This window comes from Haliotis asinina, chromosome 7 (assembly GCF_037392515.1).
Source record: "Haliotis asinina isolate JCU_RB_2024 chromosome 7, JCU_Hal_asi_v2, whole genome shotgun sequence".
NCBI lineage: Eukaryota > Metazoa > Mollusca > Gastropoda > Lepetellida > Haliotidae > Haliotis > Haliotis asinina.
In genome coordinates this window covers 12191707-12209110 of record NC_090286.1, presented here as the reverse complement: position 1 = coordinate 12209110, position 17404 = coordinate 12191707, and the positions used below count along the sequence as shown (strand labels likewise).

The 17404-nt window shown below is 38.2% G+C and overlaps 1 protein-coding gene across 1 annotated transcript; it reads left to right on the top strand.

Moving 5' to 3' along the window:
• The first annotated feature begins 208 nt into the window (after window positions 1-208).
• Window positions 209-12412, top strand: LOC137291292 (uncharacterized). The gene is made up of 5 exons (XM_067822595.1): window positions 209-541; window positions 1254-1335; window positions 10571-10792; window positions 11887-12133; window positions 12403-12412. Exons 1-5 carry the CDS (start codon window positions 209-211, stop codon window positions 12410-12412), a joined length of 894 nt encoding a protein of 297 aa, XP_067678696.1.
• The last annotated feature ends 4992 nt before the right edge of the window (window positions 12413-17404 follow it).

Below are 17404 nucleotides of genomic sequence, written 5' to 3'. Positions count from 1 at the left end.
GTGAATAACCAATAACATTGGTAGAGGGAAAAACATCTGACAGGCACCTTGTAGTGTATGCCCTTTTTAGTGTTCAGGACCACTCAGCACATCAGTCAATGTGAGCAATTGTTTTATTGTTCTGTTACATCCAGAGTGGCGGACAGAATTGGCCAGCAAGTGGTATGCAGACATTGTCATTAGCGACAACTGGTCCCATTGTGAAAACATGATGGACGGAACATGTCGATCGCGACCTTTGTTTGTGGGAATCATATACATTTGTTGTCAGGTCCTCATGAGCATGGTGCAGTTAACAAACACATGTATGCCTGATCTCCATTATGGAAAACACCTCGTTGGATCAACCTTTAAGGTTATTGAGAAATCCTCTCTGTTTTCCTGCGCGGCTGAGTGTGTTTCCTATGGAATATGCAAATCCTTCAGTTTAGAACTACACCTGAGAGTGTGTCATCTGAATGGATTAGATAACGTTCAGTATTTAGAAGGAGGAGGGAACGATCTGGATTTCATCTACAGTTCAATTAATAGTTGGAACAAGGTACTGTTGCGATTAAAATACTTTTGCTTCATGACATTATTCATATATTTGCACAACTGTTAAATGCTATGCAGTAACGAGGTATTGGGAGTTTGTCGGTGTTTGCCTAAGCATGTTTTGTCACTAAATACTGTGAAAATATTGTGGCGTACTTTTTCGGGTCCACATAGAAACAGTGCAAATTGGATCAGTATTAAGTAATTCATTACACAGACCATGGGAAATTGATCTGAATGATTTTTCATAACATGCAGGGAGGTACAACTTAAGAATGGCCAGCAAGACCTCACTTGACACACAGAAGGGAGCAAGCTGCCAAGACACATTTCGCTTTTTGCTGCAGAAATTTCTGGCAGAAATGTATTCCGTTCTGTGTCAGCAGATCTTAATCCAGATTCGACTATTGCAAGAATATTTGAAAAAAAATGGGTTCATTGTGGTTTCAAGGGTAACCATCTGCCATCTGCCATATACAATTCAGTGTTACATTATACAATTCGAGTGACTAAAGAAGGAATAGAGATACATTAACCATACCAAGGTGACAACGAGACTCATGTCACACATGACTGCATCTTCGCCCAATGAAGCTCATGCATATTAATCTCACTGGTGGAGTAAATGTTTCACTCCAAAATAGAAAGATTCAAAATTTCACATTGATATTTTGACAGCTTTATTATATATTTTTTTATTTTGTTAAAAGTCACAGGCAACACTTGGTCCTTGTCATGAGAACCCATGCGGCTACACACAGCGATGCAATGTGAAGAGAAATGACATCGTCCATTGTGGTACGTATGGTATAATGAATGTATTGACATGAGAGAGTGAGTTAAAATTTGACGTCACATGTTTGAAACACACAACGTCGAGACCCAGTTGACACATATACACGAATCCATAACCACACACAGTTACACTGGAAGACATGTTTTCATGGACACTATTTCAACATCAGTCACACTATCTCTATTTACAATTTACAAGACGGGCTGTAAACAATTTCAATTTTTTTTATTGGCATCACAGTATATATTAGCCCAGTGGATAAGTACAGTTTTTTCAGTGAATTGTGAAACACAGATGTTTTATATTTTCCATGTTCTGGGGGGAAAGTGAAAAAAATATATTTTTTCTACTATTTTCGTCATAACTTTAAAAAACATTCTCCAATTCTCATAAATCATACATCAATTTGCTGATCATTTTTCATAGCTGATCATTTTTCATCATATAAATGTGTTTAACGGTTAGGACTCCAGAATCATATTTATATTACCTGGGGAGTCATTTTTCAAGGAAATGGGGAAAATGGCTGATTTGATTCTTTTTAAACTTCCCTTAAGTATTTTTTACCCCTTATGAAACTAATGGATATTGCCAAAATAAACTTTTCAATCATAATAATGTTGTTTTGTTTTTACTCACCTGAGTCCTCATTCACTGACCCTAATAACAAAGAGTTGTACCACCACCAGTACAACAAGAAAACCTAGAGTGATCTCCCCTTTTTCCATGGAGTCACCTTTCATCACAGCTTGACCTCTAGACTTTGATTTACATGCACAATTTAAGTATTCCGTACGGCTATTTGGAAGTTTTTTGTTCAACAAAAAAACTTGTCAAGCAAGGTAAGACATTTTGATTTATATGTAGATGTCAACATTGAAGGAAAACAAAAGTAAGATAATTTCACAAAAATTTCACAAGTTATCAAATTTGCCAAAGTCATCAAAAGACATAACAAATACCAGAACACATAAACATAATTTTGAAATATATTTTCAAGCCAAATATTTAATTGCAAATGCTCTTTGTGGTCTTAAAAATGCAATGACCCCAAAATAACATGTCCAATATCCTTCTTGACATTCTCAGTGAGAAACTATTTTTTTTCAACTAGTTAAATTTAGGATCTAGTACAGGATCTCTGTTGATCATCTCTTTGCAATAAAATATTTAAAAAGTGAAAATTAACATGAGAAAATTATAGTTTCTGTTCTGCGTTACATTTTGTTTTACGTTCTTTTAGCTTTCAAACAAGATGTCATACTTTGGAATTTGGAATTTTCCAGCAGTGAGAAATACTTCAAACAATAAATGAGATTGCTAAACTGAATGTACAGCCAGCACACCTTCTGACAGGAAAGGTAAATCAATATTTAACAGAGTAGATGATATATGTTTTGTAATGTTGAAAAAAATTAAAGCTGAAAAATTATATTTATTAAGCCTTTGAGAGCCCTTTAATGGATACATTTTATGAAAAAGCTTTTATCCTATACACATATGGTTTTACTCATGTTTTACACAGGTTCGTTTTCTCTTTCAGTCTTCCCCTGGCATGATGAGTAATTTTGGAAAGGTAGAAACATCTACAAACTGGAACATGTGTGTCTTCTGTCAACAAAAAACTGAAGAAAACCTACAATGTCCGGCAAATGCTACTCGGAATGCTGGGGTTGGGTAACAATTTGGAAGCATTCCAAGATTTGGGACACATTCCAATGAACATAAATCTCGCCCGTTTAGGTGGAGTGGGAAACACTGAAACTTCCTTTTTGGTGAACAAAGCTTCCTGGCAAAAGTCATACAGTTTGAAATTTAATAACAAAATGCTGCTAAAAGCGGAAAGGAAAAGAAAATCCCCAGAAACATTAGGACCTGAATCTAGAGCAAAGTTTATGCGGACTAACAAAGTGAACATTGATAAAAAAAAGTGTTTTATTTGCAACGAACAGGAAGCCCTTAATGAACTCAGATCAGTTTCAACGTTTCAGCTAGATAGCAGAGTAAGAGACTGTGCACTGAAAATTCAAGACATGGATCTTTTAGCAAAGTCAGTTGTGGGGACTTGATGGCACAGGAGGCAAAATACCATAGTATTTGTCTCTCCAAAGAAAAGCAACCACGGTTGATAAAGGAAAGGTTTCAGAAAACATCGATGAAAGAGATGAGTTATGCAAGGGCACAGCATTTGCACAGCTTACTCAATACATTGAAGATTGTCGAAAGAAAGAAAACACACCAATATTTAAACTTTCAGATCATACAAGACTGTACGTCAATAGCATGTCTAGTCAGGGTGTTGTTATGACCAACAGAATTCACAACTCAAGACTTCAACAGAAATTGCTTGATTTCTTTCCTGACTTACATGTCCATCCAGAAGGAAGATTTCAGAGAAAAGGATTATGATGAAGAAGGATTGACTTTGTTTAAAGCTGCCCAAATTATACGAAGAGACGCGTCTAACATGAAATCAGACAACCTCGGATCCTTTGATGAAACTTGCCAAACAGCATCAGTGCCACAGTCTCTTCTGTCATTACTTGAAATGATTCTCGATGGAACCAATATCAAATCAACACAACTTCATACCAAATCACAGTCCTCAGAGTTATGCAAGGGCACAGTATTTGCACAGCTTACTCAATACATTGAAGATTGTCGATGGAACCAGTATCAAATCAACACAACTTCATACCAAATCACAGTCCTCAGAGTTATGCAAGGGCACAGCACATTAGTGATTAGTCAATACATTGAAGATTGTTGATGGAACCAGTATCAAATCAACACAACTTCATACCAGATCACAGTCCTCATTTTCCTTATCACAACTGATAGTCTTCAACAGCACCAAAAGACGCAAGGAAACTCCACTGAGTGCTCGGTACAGTAAGGAAAGGGAAACACCAAGTCCATTATAACTTGGATTTTACCTTCAAGCAAAAACCTGGAAAAGAGAGTTAGTGGATAGGCTTTATGATCTTGGAATATCAGTATCTTATGATAGGGTTTTGGAACTTTCAACAGATCAGGCGAACAAAGCATGAACAAAAGCATGCGTTCAGTATGAAACTGATGGAGTGGTTTGTCCTCAAAAGCTGAAATCTGGACTCTTCACACCTTCAGCTATAGACAATATAGATCACAATCCCAGTTCAACCACGGCACAAGGCTCATTTCATGGTACTGGGATTTACATATTTCAACACCCATCTGATGACAACCCTGGTGTGCAAAGGGTTCCTTTATCACCGGAAGACACCCCGAAGTCCAAGTCTGTAAGAAAGCTACCTGACTTCTACAGAGATGATCCACCAAATGTTTTCCGGAAGAATGATCCGTTCTATACAGGACAATGCAAGTAATTGAGAAATCAAAAGCCATGAAAGTGGAGGAATTAAAGGACCGTGAAATCAGGTCAGTATTTGTCATGTTTGATGAAGCAAATGTTATATCTTTCAGTAACATGCAATCACTATAGTCACAAATTGAATTTACATACATGTATATTAAAAAATTGAATATTCTTGCCTGTCATTTCAGATGGCTTGACCATGTGGACCAACAAATTCTTGGCAACTTAGAAGAACCCCTGAATGTAACGTTTGCAGCTTACCATGCCAGTAACAACAACAAAGAGGTGACAAAATCCATATCGAGTCTTCTTCCTCTTTTCAGTGAGCAGGCTGATGCAGTATCAGTGCTCAAGCATGGAATGAATATGATTGAAAAGGCCACATCTTTAATCCATCCAGATCAAGTATCTGCTGTTGCGGCAGACCAGCCCCTCTATGCCCTCATGACACAGATTCAGTGGCAATAGATGAATAGATGAAAAAGACATCTCTGACAAAAGTACAAATAAACACTCTCAAACTTGCCTGCAGTCCGTTTTCTCGTCTGTATATATCATGTCAGTCAAGAGATGGAAACCTGGATGATTTTTTCAAATATGAAAATCAACCCTGCCCACCATGTATATCCCATCAAGGTTATCTACGTCCATGTCAAAACTCACTTCTCCTGAACTGTTTTGAAGAAATTTCACTACCAACTGATTCAAAACCAGATGTTGATGTATAAATTCTTGATGGAGCTGCAATAATACACATGCTAGAGCCAGCAACTCAAATGACATTTGATGAATATGCTCACAATGTGTTCTTGAGTTACTTACAGTCACTTCTGGACTCCAGTCAGAGAGTGGATGTTGCCTGGGATGAATACAAAATGGACACCATAAAATCTAGTGCTAGAACAAAACGAGGAAGTGGAAAAAGACGACGCGTTGAATCCAGTTCCTGTGTACCTCAAAACTGGCAAGAATTTCTGAGGTGTCATGACAACAAGAAAGAACTTTTTGCTTTCCTCGCATAGAAAAAAGCCTTAGCGGAAAGAAACAAACAAGTCATCAGCACTATTGGCGAACACGTGGTGTCCAATCAACCAGGAGACCTTTTGGAATTGGTACCTTGGAACCATGAAGAGGCAGATACAAGAAAGCAGCTTCACTTGTGTGATGCGCAACATAAAGGATGGGAGCGGTTTTACATCCGTACTGTTGACACTGATGTGGTTGTGTTAGACATTGCTACAGCAAGCGCTCTTGATCTTGAAGAGGTGTGGGTGGGGTTTGGTACCGGAAAACACTTCCGTTATATTGCAGTTCATGAACTCGTAGCATATCTGGGTGCTAATAAAAGTAGATCCCTTCCAATGTTTCACAGCTTCACAGCTTCACAGCTTCACAGCTTCACAGGCTGTGACAGTGTGTCATCCTTTGGTGGAATTGGAAAGAAGACTTCATGGGATGTATGGAACACCTTTCCTGAAATTCCTTTCCCTCGCTTGTCCACCAATTGATATGAGTCCTGCACACATTAATCGGCTTGAAAGATTTGTTGTGCTGCTGTATGACAGAGCAAGCAGCGTCATGAAAGTGAAGAAAGCATTTGTTTGCCATGAAGTGGAGAACACTTGAGAATATACCCCCTACAGAATCAGCTTCAATACAACACGGAGTTATGTTTGGGGGCAAGCCCTGAAGAAATCACAGGATTTGCCGAGCCCTTTGGACTGGGGCTGGCAACGACTCCCTGTGGGCCAACATGGACTTCTGTGGACAACTCTCCCGGAGGCATCAAAGAGCTGCCAGGAGTTGCTGAAATGCACGTGCAAAAATGTTCAAACCGATGCAGATGCGCAAAGGCAGCTCTCAAGTGCACTGAATTGTGCAAATGTGGAGGAGATTGTAACTGATGTTATGAGTAAAACCAGATACAAGTACAGTCAAGTGAACTGCCACTGCATTTCTGCACTGATGTTGCAATCAAACATTTTTGTGTTGATTTCAATGTGATTTTACAGTTAATCCAAAGTCTACCAAGCTCATACTTTACATGTAAGTAAACTTGATGATATATTTCCTCAGACAACTTTCATCTGTCCTTGCAATCATCTTGATTCATCTTGTTTTTGATGTTTGTATACGTTCAATTGTTTTTTTTCTGGAAAAAAGCACCTTTCCACAACTCCCAGATGAAAAATGTCATTTTGAATATGTTAAGAATTGATGAAAAAAGGTTCCATCATATATTGATCAAATGCGTATTTCACTGGTGTAGGCTATATGGCGACCATTTTGTAGTTTTAATATAAATTGGATTCCACAGACCTAACCATTAAAGATAGAAATATGATAGGTATGAATATCCTACAATTTGATGAATGATTTATGAGCATTGGAGAATTTTGTAAAAGGTTATGACAAAAATAGTAGAAAATATATATTTTTTTCACTCCGTTAACCGATAAAAGTACTGAGGCACAATTTTTGCTAATTTGACATCGTTATGGTAAGTGTGAGCGAAGAAAACACAGCCTAATAACTGAACGACATAGGTGCACATGAAATGGGTTTATGGGCTGATGCATAACATGTACGCTCAACATTAAACAGGACTCGCAATAATTTTCATATATGGATTTTCTTCTATATGACGTCAAACGACGACAGAGAGGTCATACAAATATACGTATAAAGATAAGGGGCATAACTCGTTATGCTTAACCCAACACTAGGTCATTGTAACTTGGATCACTTGGGGAAAGGTTGTTGTGGACAAAGACGCTATATTGTCATTATGTTCTGGTTACTGTGAACCAAACTATTCCAGTACAAACGCTTCCAATGTCAGCGGTTACGTTTTGATAGCCTCGCAATTTTTAAGAAAAGACGGCAACGTATAGAAAGCATGTAAGAGCGATTTGAACTTCTCTATCGGATACATGTTTGTTCTTAGATTCCCTTATTCTCCTGTTGTTGTAGATGTATTTTGACTAATTTTCATCATTAGTGACGAAGTAAGAGCCATATCTTCGAATGCGATGAAATTCCTGAAAATAATGCATCATTTTGGTTGTCGTCATGGCCTATGCCATGCATTTTGCGACGTCAGAAAAAGTCGAGATTGACTTGCTGATTAGTATATATATCACGTAATTTCCATTAATTATATGAAACGTCACGGCTTCTATGTCAGAATGTAGACAAAACATAAAAAGAAATGATTTTGCAAATAGTATCCTAAATATGTCAACAATTAGACGGTTTACTGCGTATCTTGTGAGGAAAACGAGCACCTGTTTGGTATCAGTTTAACGTAAATGAAAAATAATATTTTACAATGATCTTTATAAGAAATTTCCTTGTTGTTTATGGTTATGTAAAATGCCAGGTTTATACAGTATATATACCAAGGACATCTGTAAGGACATCGTCTGACAAATCAGTTCACATTGTTGGCCACTTCGACAGTGATCCGTTAACCGGTTTCACCGGTATGGTATTTCAGTGATGTATAGCACAAAGCATTCTGTTTTCCAAAGCATGTGATATTCATAATTTTCCTTTGACACACTGAACTGACATCATTCAAATATTCACGGAAAATGCCATCTCATCCTTAAATGTGAAAGGAACACGTCAACGACAGCCTTCCCAGACGTTTCTGAGAATTATTCAGTGACTTGTTTGTTAAATTTATGGGAAACACTAATCTGATACAGCTTTCTTGGCATTAATGACCCTCAACCTTAGCTAGAATACCCGCACAAGTACTTATTGAAATCAAAAGGGCAAAGATATAAATCAGTGTCCACATTTCAGTGGTGTCTTTCCTAAAATAATGAAGGAAAACAGCTCAAATGTTCAAACATCAAGATACATCTCCAATATCTTATGAATGTCATTCAGTTGTCGTCATTTGGGTTTACTGTGTACCCTGTTTACATTTTGCCTTCATTGTTAAAACCATTTCAGGAGTATATTTGATTTACGGCATTAACAAAAGTAACTTCAGGAAAAAAAATATTATTATGAGCAACGGGATAAAAGTATACGTTTTTCACACAAGAACATGTTAAGCAAGCGGCACAAACATTTTATATGACAACGAAAACACTACATGCTATTATAGATGCTTTGCATGCCAAATCCCGAATATTAAAATAGTTATTGTAACATGTACTTTGATTAAAATAAAAACAAAACTGAAACTGAAAATTGGTAACAATCTACATGCAGTCTGAGATCAAAAGACAAAAATATGAACAATACCACGACTGCGAAATCATCTGATTGTCACACAGTTCACGTATGATGAATGTTGTGATCTACAAATATCGACAGCAGTAGCCTCCCTTCTCAGTCTGCTCAAACTGGCAGTATCATTCGTAATAGAGCGCCTACCTCAGTTAATGCAGATTTTGAACAGAGGGGATCTGATCCAATTTGGCGTCCGAAATAACACAATGATTTCGATGGGGTCATCTCGGGGCTACTTACGGGCCATGGTGGCAGTGTTCGAAATAACTACCTGCCAGCTAGGAAAATGCAAACTGACCTTTGCTCGGGTCTGTCAGAAGTTACTGAAGCTGGCCCGTATGGCTAGTGACAGTGTGAGTGCTGTTTGAGTGCTACATCCCCCTCAAACACATAAACAAATAGTCAAATGAAGGTTGTTACTAAATAAATATCTAAATCGTGAGCAGTAACGTCATTGGTGAGTCCTGAGTTCTGAAGTATGACCCATGTAATTCACCATTGGTTGAAAGCAAGACAAAGACGGATGAGGGGGATTCTCCAGCCCCACAAATCTGACGAAGTCAGAGATCATGAGAAGATACATACATCTATGAGGCAGAGGATGGCGAGGCTCAAACAGCTGAAGATTCTGTGACAGCTGTTGTGATAGTGATGACATCATCACAGATGCAGACAATTATTGTGGAGTATTCTTCCAGTGATGATGTCTGAAGCCCTTAAGATACTTCAATAAGATCATTATGCCCCGGAACGCGTTTTAGCTGGGGTATTAAAATCGATTCCGTCCGTGCGTCCGTGCATATTTGTCTTTTCCGGAGCAGATTTTGGAAACCGTTCAATATTTCTTCACCAAATTTGGCACATAGATAGGTTTGGTGGTGTAATGGTGCTTTTGGATAGTTCTTGAATTCTGCATTACATATTTTTCCATGCGATCCCAAGGTTACAAGTTTGGCTTCAGCTGAATTTGGTGGTAGTGTTCCTTTCTGGATCAGAACTTAAAAACCATTTAGTACTCTAATGCTCTCCTTCCACTTTGCTATATACACGCCAAACTATTTGACATGATCATAATCATTGATGACTTTGTCTTCTTGTTTGAAAATGTATGGGTATTCTTGAGTGTGTCCCATCAATGTCACAGGGTGAGAGCTCATAGTCTGAAACAACTGATTTATGAAATGAATACTCGAACTGTTCTCATATGGGCTGTTTGCCTCTAAATTATCATGAGTCGTTTAGCCATTAGGGTGTCTGAAGGGTCAGTCACAGTTTTACAGTTTGAATGTATTTCTAACACTGCGCGGTGGTGTTTTTTGGTGGGCTGTTCTGCCATTGGGCGATGACAGTTCGATAGCAGTGAGGTTTACATGAATATAGGACGACTGGTTATGGAACTGTGGCGTGACGGTGTCATTTAGTACTTCCTGTTGAGAACATTGATCAATGTCCCAGATACTGTCATGCGATCCAATGTGCAGTCCTTCTAACCCTACACCATCACTGAGCTATCACCTCCTGCTGAAATGCCTCGTTGCGTGAAAACGGCTGTCGGTAACCTGAAGGAGCAGCGACTTTCATCAGACCAGTAAAGACCATTGTCCATAACTGGAATGTGTTGATTTCAGCTGAATTTCTGCCTAATATTGCCAAGAGTAAGCCAACAAAAGCAAGTTCTGTTGCATTCTACCAGCCGAGAGTTGCAGTGGACGGGGATATGTCAGCTGGGTGGTCTTCTAAATCCTGTTTTCATGTCGACTACAATGATTTCACTCCATGGTGGCAGGTGGACCTGCTGGACACATATGTCATCGTAGAAGTTCGCGTCACGAGCAGACAAGACTGTTGTAGTAAGCATTTCCTTCTCATTTTACTCTAGGTTACACTTTGGATCCCTTACATATCTTAACACTGATGATACTTCTAATTTTCTTCTGTCTTGTTAAGTGAGACCGTTATAACTATTTACAAATTTATCGTTGAATACCCGTGAGCATCCTGGTTAGAATATTGGCCTTCAGTATCCTAATGGTATGCTTGACGTAAGAGGCGATCAGGTGGTCAGGGTGGCTAACTTGGTTGACACATGTCATCGTTTCCCTATTGCACAGATCGATGTTCATGCTGTTGATCACCGGATTGTCTAGTCTAGACTTGATCATTTACAGGCTGCTTTCATATGGCTAGAATATTGCTGAGTGCGGCGTAAAACAACAATCGCTCCTTATTATTATTCAGAATGTCACAACGCCGTTTACTCAATATTGCTTCACGACTTTGTTCTGAAAGCCTTGTGCATTCAGTGTAATTATATACGTACTATTATTTTTAATCTTAGCATATGTAACCATTTTTATATGCGGCTAGAATTGCTCATAACTCAAGGGATGGTGTCCATGCAGAAAGCAAATGTACCCATGGCCCGTTGCATAGTGATCAACCTTCAGTTGTTGGCAACCTGTAATCTGTTTTTGTGTTGTATTGTCACCTATACTGAAACTGTTTTAGATCTAGTTACTAGTAATTCGTGTCTGTGATAGCTATTTTATATACCGTCCTTCGTACACGTTGTTTTCTTGTTTTTGTTTTGCTTTGCTTTGTTTTTATATATTTTACCATTAATTACTATGCATACCAATTAAATGCCCTCGTCACAACATGGCTGAAATCTTGCCGATGAGACGATAAATTTTAATTAACTCACTCTGAATATCTTGTCTGGTCTCCTACTTTAGCTATCTATGACGATTTCACCTTTTACGGTTATTAATTCATACATCATTTACAATATTCATTATCAGCAGAATAAAATATTATAAACACTCTACGATGCAGATATTACATTTGACCTGGTCCGTAAACAGTACTGTTAGCACAAACATTTGTAATCACCTTTCTGTCATAATAAACTGTGCATGCGTATGCTATCATACTGGTGTTTCAGCTGAGCGTCTTCACGACTTTGCTCTGGACGTGTACCAAGGAGACCCTGTGTTTAACGTCAATGCCATTTCCCAGTTGTGTTACATGTTCAACGGTGCCGTCACACAGCCTGGCAAAACTGTTGTCATGCAGTGCAAGTCATTCGTAACTGGCCGCTATCTCAGAATTCGTGGAACGAAAACCAAAAACTACGGAGATGTTCTGCAGTTTTGTGAGGTCCAGGTCTTTGGCTACAAGGTGATAAACTGGTAAGTCTGCATGCAGACACGATATAAGCGTGGTGATTGTTTGACCGAAAAGTAGCAGTACATTCTTCACATCTTGCTGTTTCACTTTTAAATTATTTTACCATGACAACCATATGATGGATAAATACTATATATGGATGACCTATACGATGGATAAATGCCGAACTATTTATTGGATTTGTTTTGAATTACAGAATACGCCATTATTCCGGAGGGATGAGAACAGCGAAATGTGGATTTGTACAGGTGGATGTGCTTCTCTGTTTCAGCAGTGTCTGATACGACACTGTGTATTGTAAATGAAGGAATTGTTAAAGTTAATTGTCAATGACATATTAATGTCATTAATTAGTTACTGTCATTGTTCCTTGTGTCTTAAGTGTCAGGTTGTAAAGAATACGGATGTGAAAATCTATATACGTTGTTTCAACACTATTCTTATTTTTAGGCTGAACGTGTAGACCATTGCCATGATTGTAATGCAGACCTCTAGTTGTATACTTGCTTAAAGTATGTACGTACACGGTTTGCAACAATAATATCAAACTAACATTTGCACTCACTCGAGACGAAGCAGTCGTTTGAATTGTTCAATGTTTGCGTCACAAATTGGTCAAGAATGTTCCCTTAAAAAGGCAACACAACCAGAGGCATATCAATATATCATATAACAATATTAAACTAAAATTTGCATTCACTCTTTCAACTATACTCAGAGACCACGGTGAATGTGACATGGATATTTTTAAAATGTAATATTGTGAGTGATTTTATTGTATTGAACCAGTGGATGAGGAGTGTGCTAGGGTGTAAAGCAGTTGTTTGAATTGTGCAACATTTGCAAGAAGACCTGGCCAGCAATGTTCCCTTAAAGAGGTTGGATACCTTTCTTTGTGTACATGCTATATGCGACGAAATAAAACGGTAGGAACGTGTATCTGTTATTTTATTGGTTTTACGGTTTTAAGGCGACGTCTATCTTTTAGTTTCTTGTTACGCAGTTATTTCCCTGTATCTTGCTTATAGTCATCCTTCCGCCATCGCCTATCTCCCTTGTCTGCTTCCAGGCTTCGGACACAGAAGGGCCGGTTCACCAATTCAAAGTGGATGGAAAACTTATTAAGATAAAATCAGATTTGAAGAAACGGTTCCACAAATCAGAATATTTAATGGAATGGGATTATATTGCAGAGAATAATATTTTAAGAGTAACACAGCAGTTTCTATGACATTTTGGTTATTGAACACTAACGAGAAAGGCCACTCAAGCGTTTGATCTGAGGTAAATCTGGGCAAGAGTTGTCTCCCCTTATCAAATTTAATTTTGGTATCCTGTATTTGGAGATAAGGTTTTTGCTATTGATATAGCGTGAATTTACAACATAAAAGTCTCTTTTATAAAAACAATTCATGTTATTATAAAAATCTTATTTTTTCATTGATGTCCATCACAAGGGATAAATATTTTAACTCACGAACTTTGAAGGATATTTTACTAATGTTAGCTCTCATTTAATTATTGCATTTAAAAAAATATTAGATTTGCTAAATGAATTGAAAATAGATAAATATTTTATGCTTGGAAGTTTGAATTAGTAACTCAGAGTGTTAGTGGCTGTATCCTCGATTGGGTTTAAGCACTGTAAAATTGTTGACGTAAGTCCCAAAAACTTTAAAGTACATCAAAACGTTCCACTGTTTCTAATCGTAGAATACCCGTCTTTTTAATTAATGGCTAGATTTCCTGAATTGATAACGGCTGAAGTTATGATGTAAATCCAGCTAGGGTCCATGCAGGAAGCAAATGTACTGTAAGTCCCCATGGTCCCTAGTATGGTGATCTACCTTCCGTCGTTTGTGAGGTATAGTCCGTGTTTTATATTGTCTTGTCCAAATAAAGATATTAGTTTTAACTTTCCACACTAGTTTTAAATTGTAACTGTGATATTCTAGTTGTTTTACTGTCCTTTGAAGACTGATATATTTATGAAATACATATCTACAAAATGATACAAAAATTTAGTGATATCTTGACAATTTCATGTTTTGTATCCAACCTCCTTACAACGGGCACACAACCAAACGCATGTTATTTCCGTTCAGTCCAGTCTTTAGAAGTTCAGATGTCAGAAAAAGACCTCGTTTCATCATATTGCCACGCCTCGAGGAAAATAACCGATGGATACATTAGCTACAGTCTTGCTTCAGTCTGATACCTCGCCAGTTCAGTATCCATAGAAACACCATCTGGCACAAAACTGTCAGGTTATAGACCGTCTCCGCGGTTGCTACCTTCCGTTTTAGTGACTCCACGTCAAAGTGGATTCAAAGTATGCTCCCCGACACGATTCCAACCACCAGATCTAGCAGAATGTATCATACCTAGGAACAGACGTGTATCTTCTTCCAAGGATCTCATCCCGATTGATTATTCAACTACCTCGAAATCGATCTGTCCTGAACAGAAATACAACACTTTGCTCTGGCTGCAGTATATATTCTTCAGATCAATGTCAGTGTGTAGCCATGGCCTTCAGGATCCACTGATATGTCACCCTTTGAACACGTTTGAGATGAAATGAAATGATGTTTATGAAGTCATCCGAATTCCCCAGTACCGCTGCAGGAACTCCAGCACACCCTTCTTCATGTGTGGATTGATCTTCCCAGTTTTTCTTATAAACGTTAACTGTCCTCAATGAGGCGAAACGATAGTCAACTTTACGTTTCGAGATTGCTTTTATATTGCATAAAAGTGTGTGATTAGACTGCAACATCGAATTAAGGTTTGAAACATCTTTATTCGCGGCAGTGAGCAACATCATATCGAGTCGATATCATAAAGTACGATTCTCACTCAATTCATTGTTGGAAAAAGTATGAATACTGTTGGGTGTCCAACAGTTGCGTTTCATTGAAGACATATCGCTATAGCAATATGTACCAAGTATCATATAGATGTCGTAGAAGACGAATGCCAGTTTCTTTTAACATGTCCTTACTACATACCCTAAGTAGGATATCGCTTATACCTGGGTATTATCATATACATTCATGCGTCTTTAAGTTTAAGCAGTTGTTATGGACAAAAAGTATGAATGTTATTAAAAGCCTAGCAATCTCTTTGAACAGAAATATATCTGTTTTACTGCCATATATTAATACACTACGATTGGTATGTGAATGTTCACAGACAAATAATTGTGTATTTTTCTTACTCTGTGCCATGAGGCCATTATGCGAATTAACTAACTCTCTCTATCACTCTCTCGTTGGCAAAGAAGGAAAAGAGAAAGAGAGACAACATACGACCCTGACAAACCCTGAATGAGGTATGACCATCTATTACCGACACACAAGCATTTTCATGCATATTTTTCTGCACATATCGTCCACACCTGTCGACAGAGCCAAATGCGGCTTTCAAACCAATAACTGCACACTAGAGACGACCTTTGCAAAGTGACAGATATTTACCCAATTACAGCATAAAGTATGAAAACATTATCAGTAGTCTGGAAACCACGCCTGAACCCAGCTTGCTCGTCAACGATGAATTCCTTCTTTCAACTCAAGATTGTAACCTGTTGTTGATAATATTACAAAATATTTTATCAGTTACTTCAAACAGTGTAATAGGTCTATAATTGCAAGGGCTATCAGTTTTATCTTGCCCATACCAAGGAATCATAGATCTATACCTCCACTCAGAAAAATATCTGTACACTAAATGCTATTAAATAGATGTTTGAAAAATCAATATAACGATGAGGTGCATTTTTCAACAATTCCTAGTGCTTTCACGTTGTGTATTTTTTGGCTGAGTATTTCTTTATGTAGATACTTATTGTCTGCAGATGAATCAATAAGTCTATCACTAATTGTATAAACACATTGTTTTGCAAAACATATGAAAGTGTTAATCACTGGCTGAAAATAGAAGACTGAATGCGTTCTTGAAATTTGACAATAATGAAGACACTTTCGCAGCACGTAGCTTGTTATAATGAGTCACAGCTGAAAAGTAAATAGACAAATTCGCAACTGGAGCCTGGTCACAATTACCCATATCAATGCAGGTGACCGGAGAAGATCCGGGTGAGACAAGGGTCTCATGCCTGTCCTATGAGACGACTATCGGTGTCAGGCTTACTGGCTGGGTTGATACATCCCAATGGCGTAGATCGATGCTCATGCTGTTGATCAGTGGATTGTCTGGTCCAGACTCGATTGTTTGCAGATAGCTGAAATGTTGCGGCATTAAACAACAAAGCCAGTGACGAAATCAATAAAAGTAAAACGTGTGTCTCGGAGAATCCGAGTGATTTTACAGCCGCTTGGTCCTATTCCCAGATTCTTTCGCTGGGAGACGCTTCAAATGGTCGTGTGGAAAGGGATGTTTTGCACACATTGATAAAGTGGGTGAATTACAATTTTACATCGCAGCGGCAATACTAGAACCATATAGCGACGAAAACAAGGTAATTAATTTCAAATATCTGTCGACAAAGGACATTAAAATCATCTAATCCATCACAGATACATATTTAAAACTAATAAAATAATAAGTATAGAAGACGATACGATGTAAACAAAGGCTATAGATTGCTGAAAGTAGACCTCCATACTAGGGGCCATGAGGACTTACAGTACCTTTGCCGCAAACTCCCTTTGAAATTGGACGATCCAGCTGTAGAGTCAGCCTACCTATCTTCATGTGGCAGGTAAAAGGTATAAGTATACAGTGGCAGCTGTCTAAACCGGCACTCACTTCGATTGAAGAAATTATCCGGTTAGGACTATGTGTTGGATTATGGAGATGATGATACATGTACCAGCTACAGATGGGGCTGAGATTATTTGCCAGTGTTGACAACTCGCCGGATTGAACAGACGCCGGTTTTGACAGCTTCCACTGTATATGCTTGGAACATGAATCTGAACTGCTGTTGATGCACCAGTGTATGGTGTGAGGGTATGCTAATTTGTGTGTGTAAGACAAAATATCTGTGACAGTGAAGACGTTCGTTTCTGCATTTGTTTCATGGTTCTCTATATTTATTGTTCTGAAAGTGGGGCGTAAAACTAAAGTCACTCACTCACTTGGCGGTGGGGTAACCTAATGGTAAAGCGTCACGCCGAAGACCTGGGTTCAATTAACATGGGCACAATGTGTGAAATCCACTTCTGGTGTTCCCCGCCATGACTGATGTTGCCGGAATATTGCTAAATGCGGCGTAAAACTAAACCACTCACTCCCTCACACAATCA

Bases quoted from the DNA above. Each gene is read 5' to 3' on its own strand.
- LOC137291292 (XM_067822595.1), top strand. From the start codon at position 209: ATGATGGACGGAACATGTCGATCGCGACCTTTGTTTGTGGGAATCATA. The intron at 1,336-10,570 runs GTACGTATGGTA...TGTTGATTTCAG, and splicing joins AAATGACATCGTCCATTGTG to CTGAATTTCTGCCTAATATT. The intron at 10,793-11,886 runs GTAAGCATTTCC...CTGGTGTTTCAG, and splicing joins GAGCAGACAAGACTGTTGTA to CTGAGCGTCTTCACGACTTT.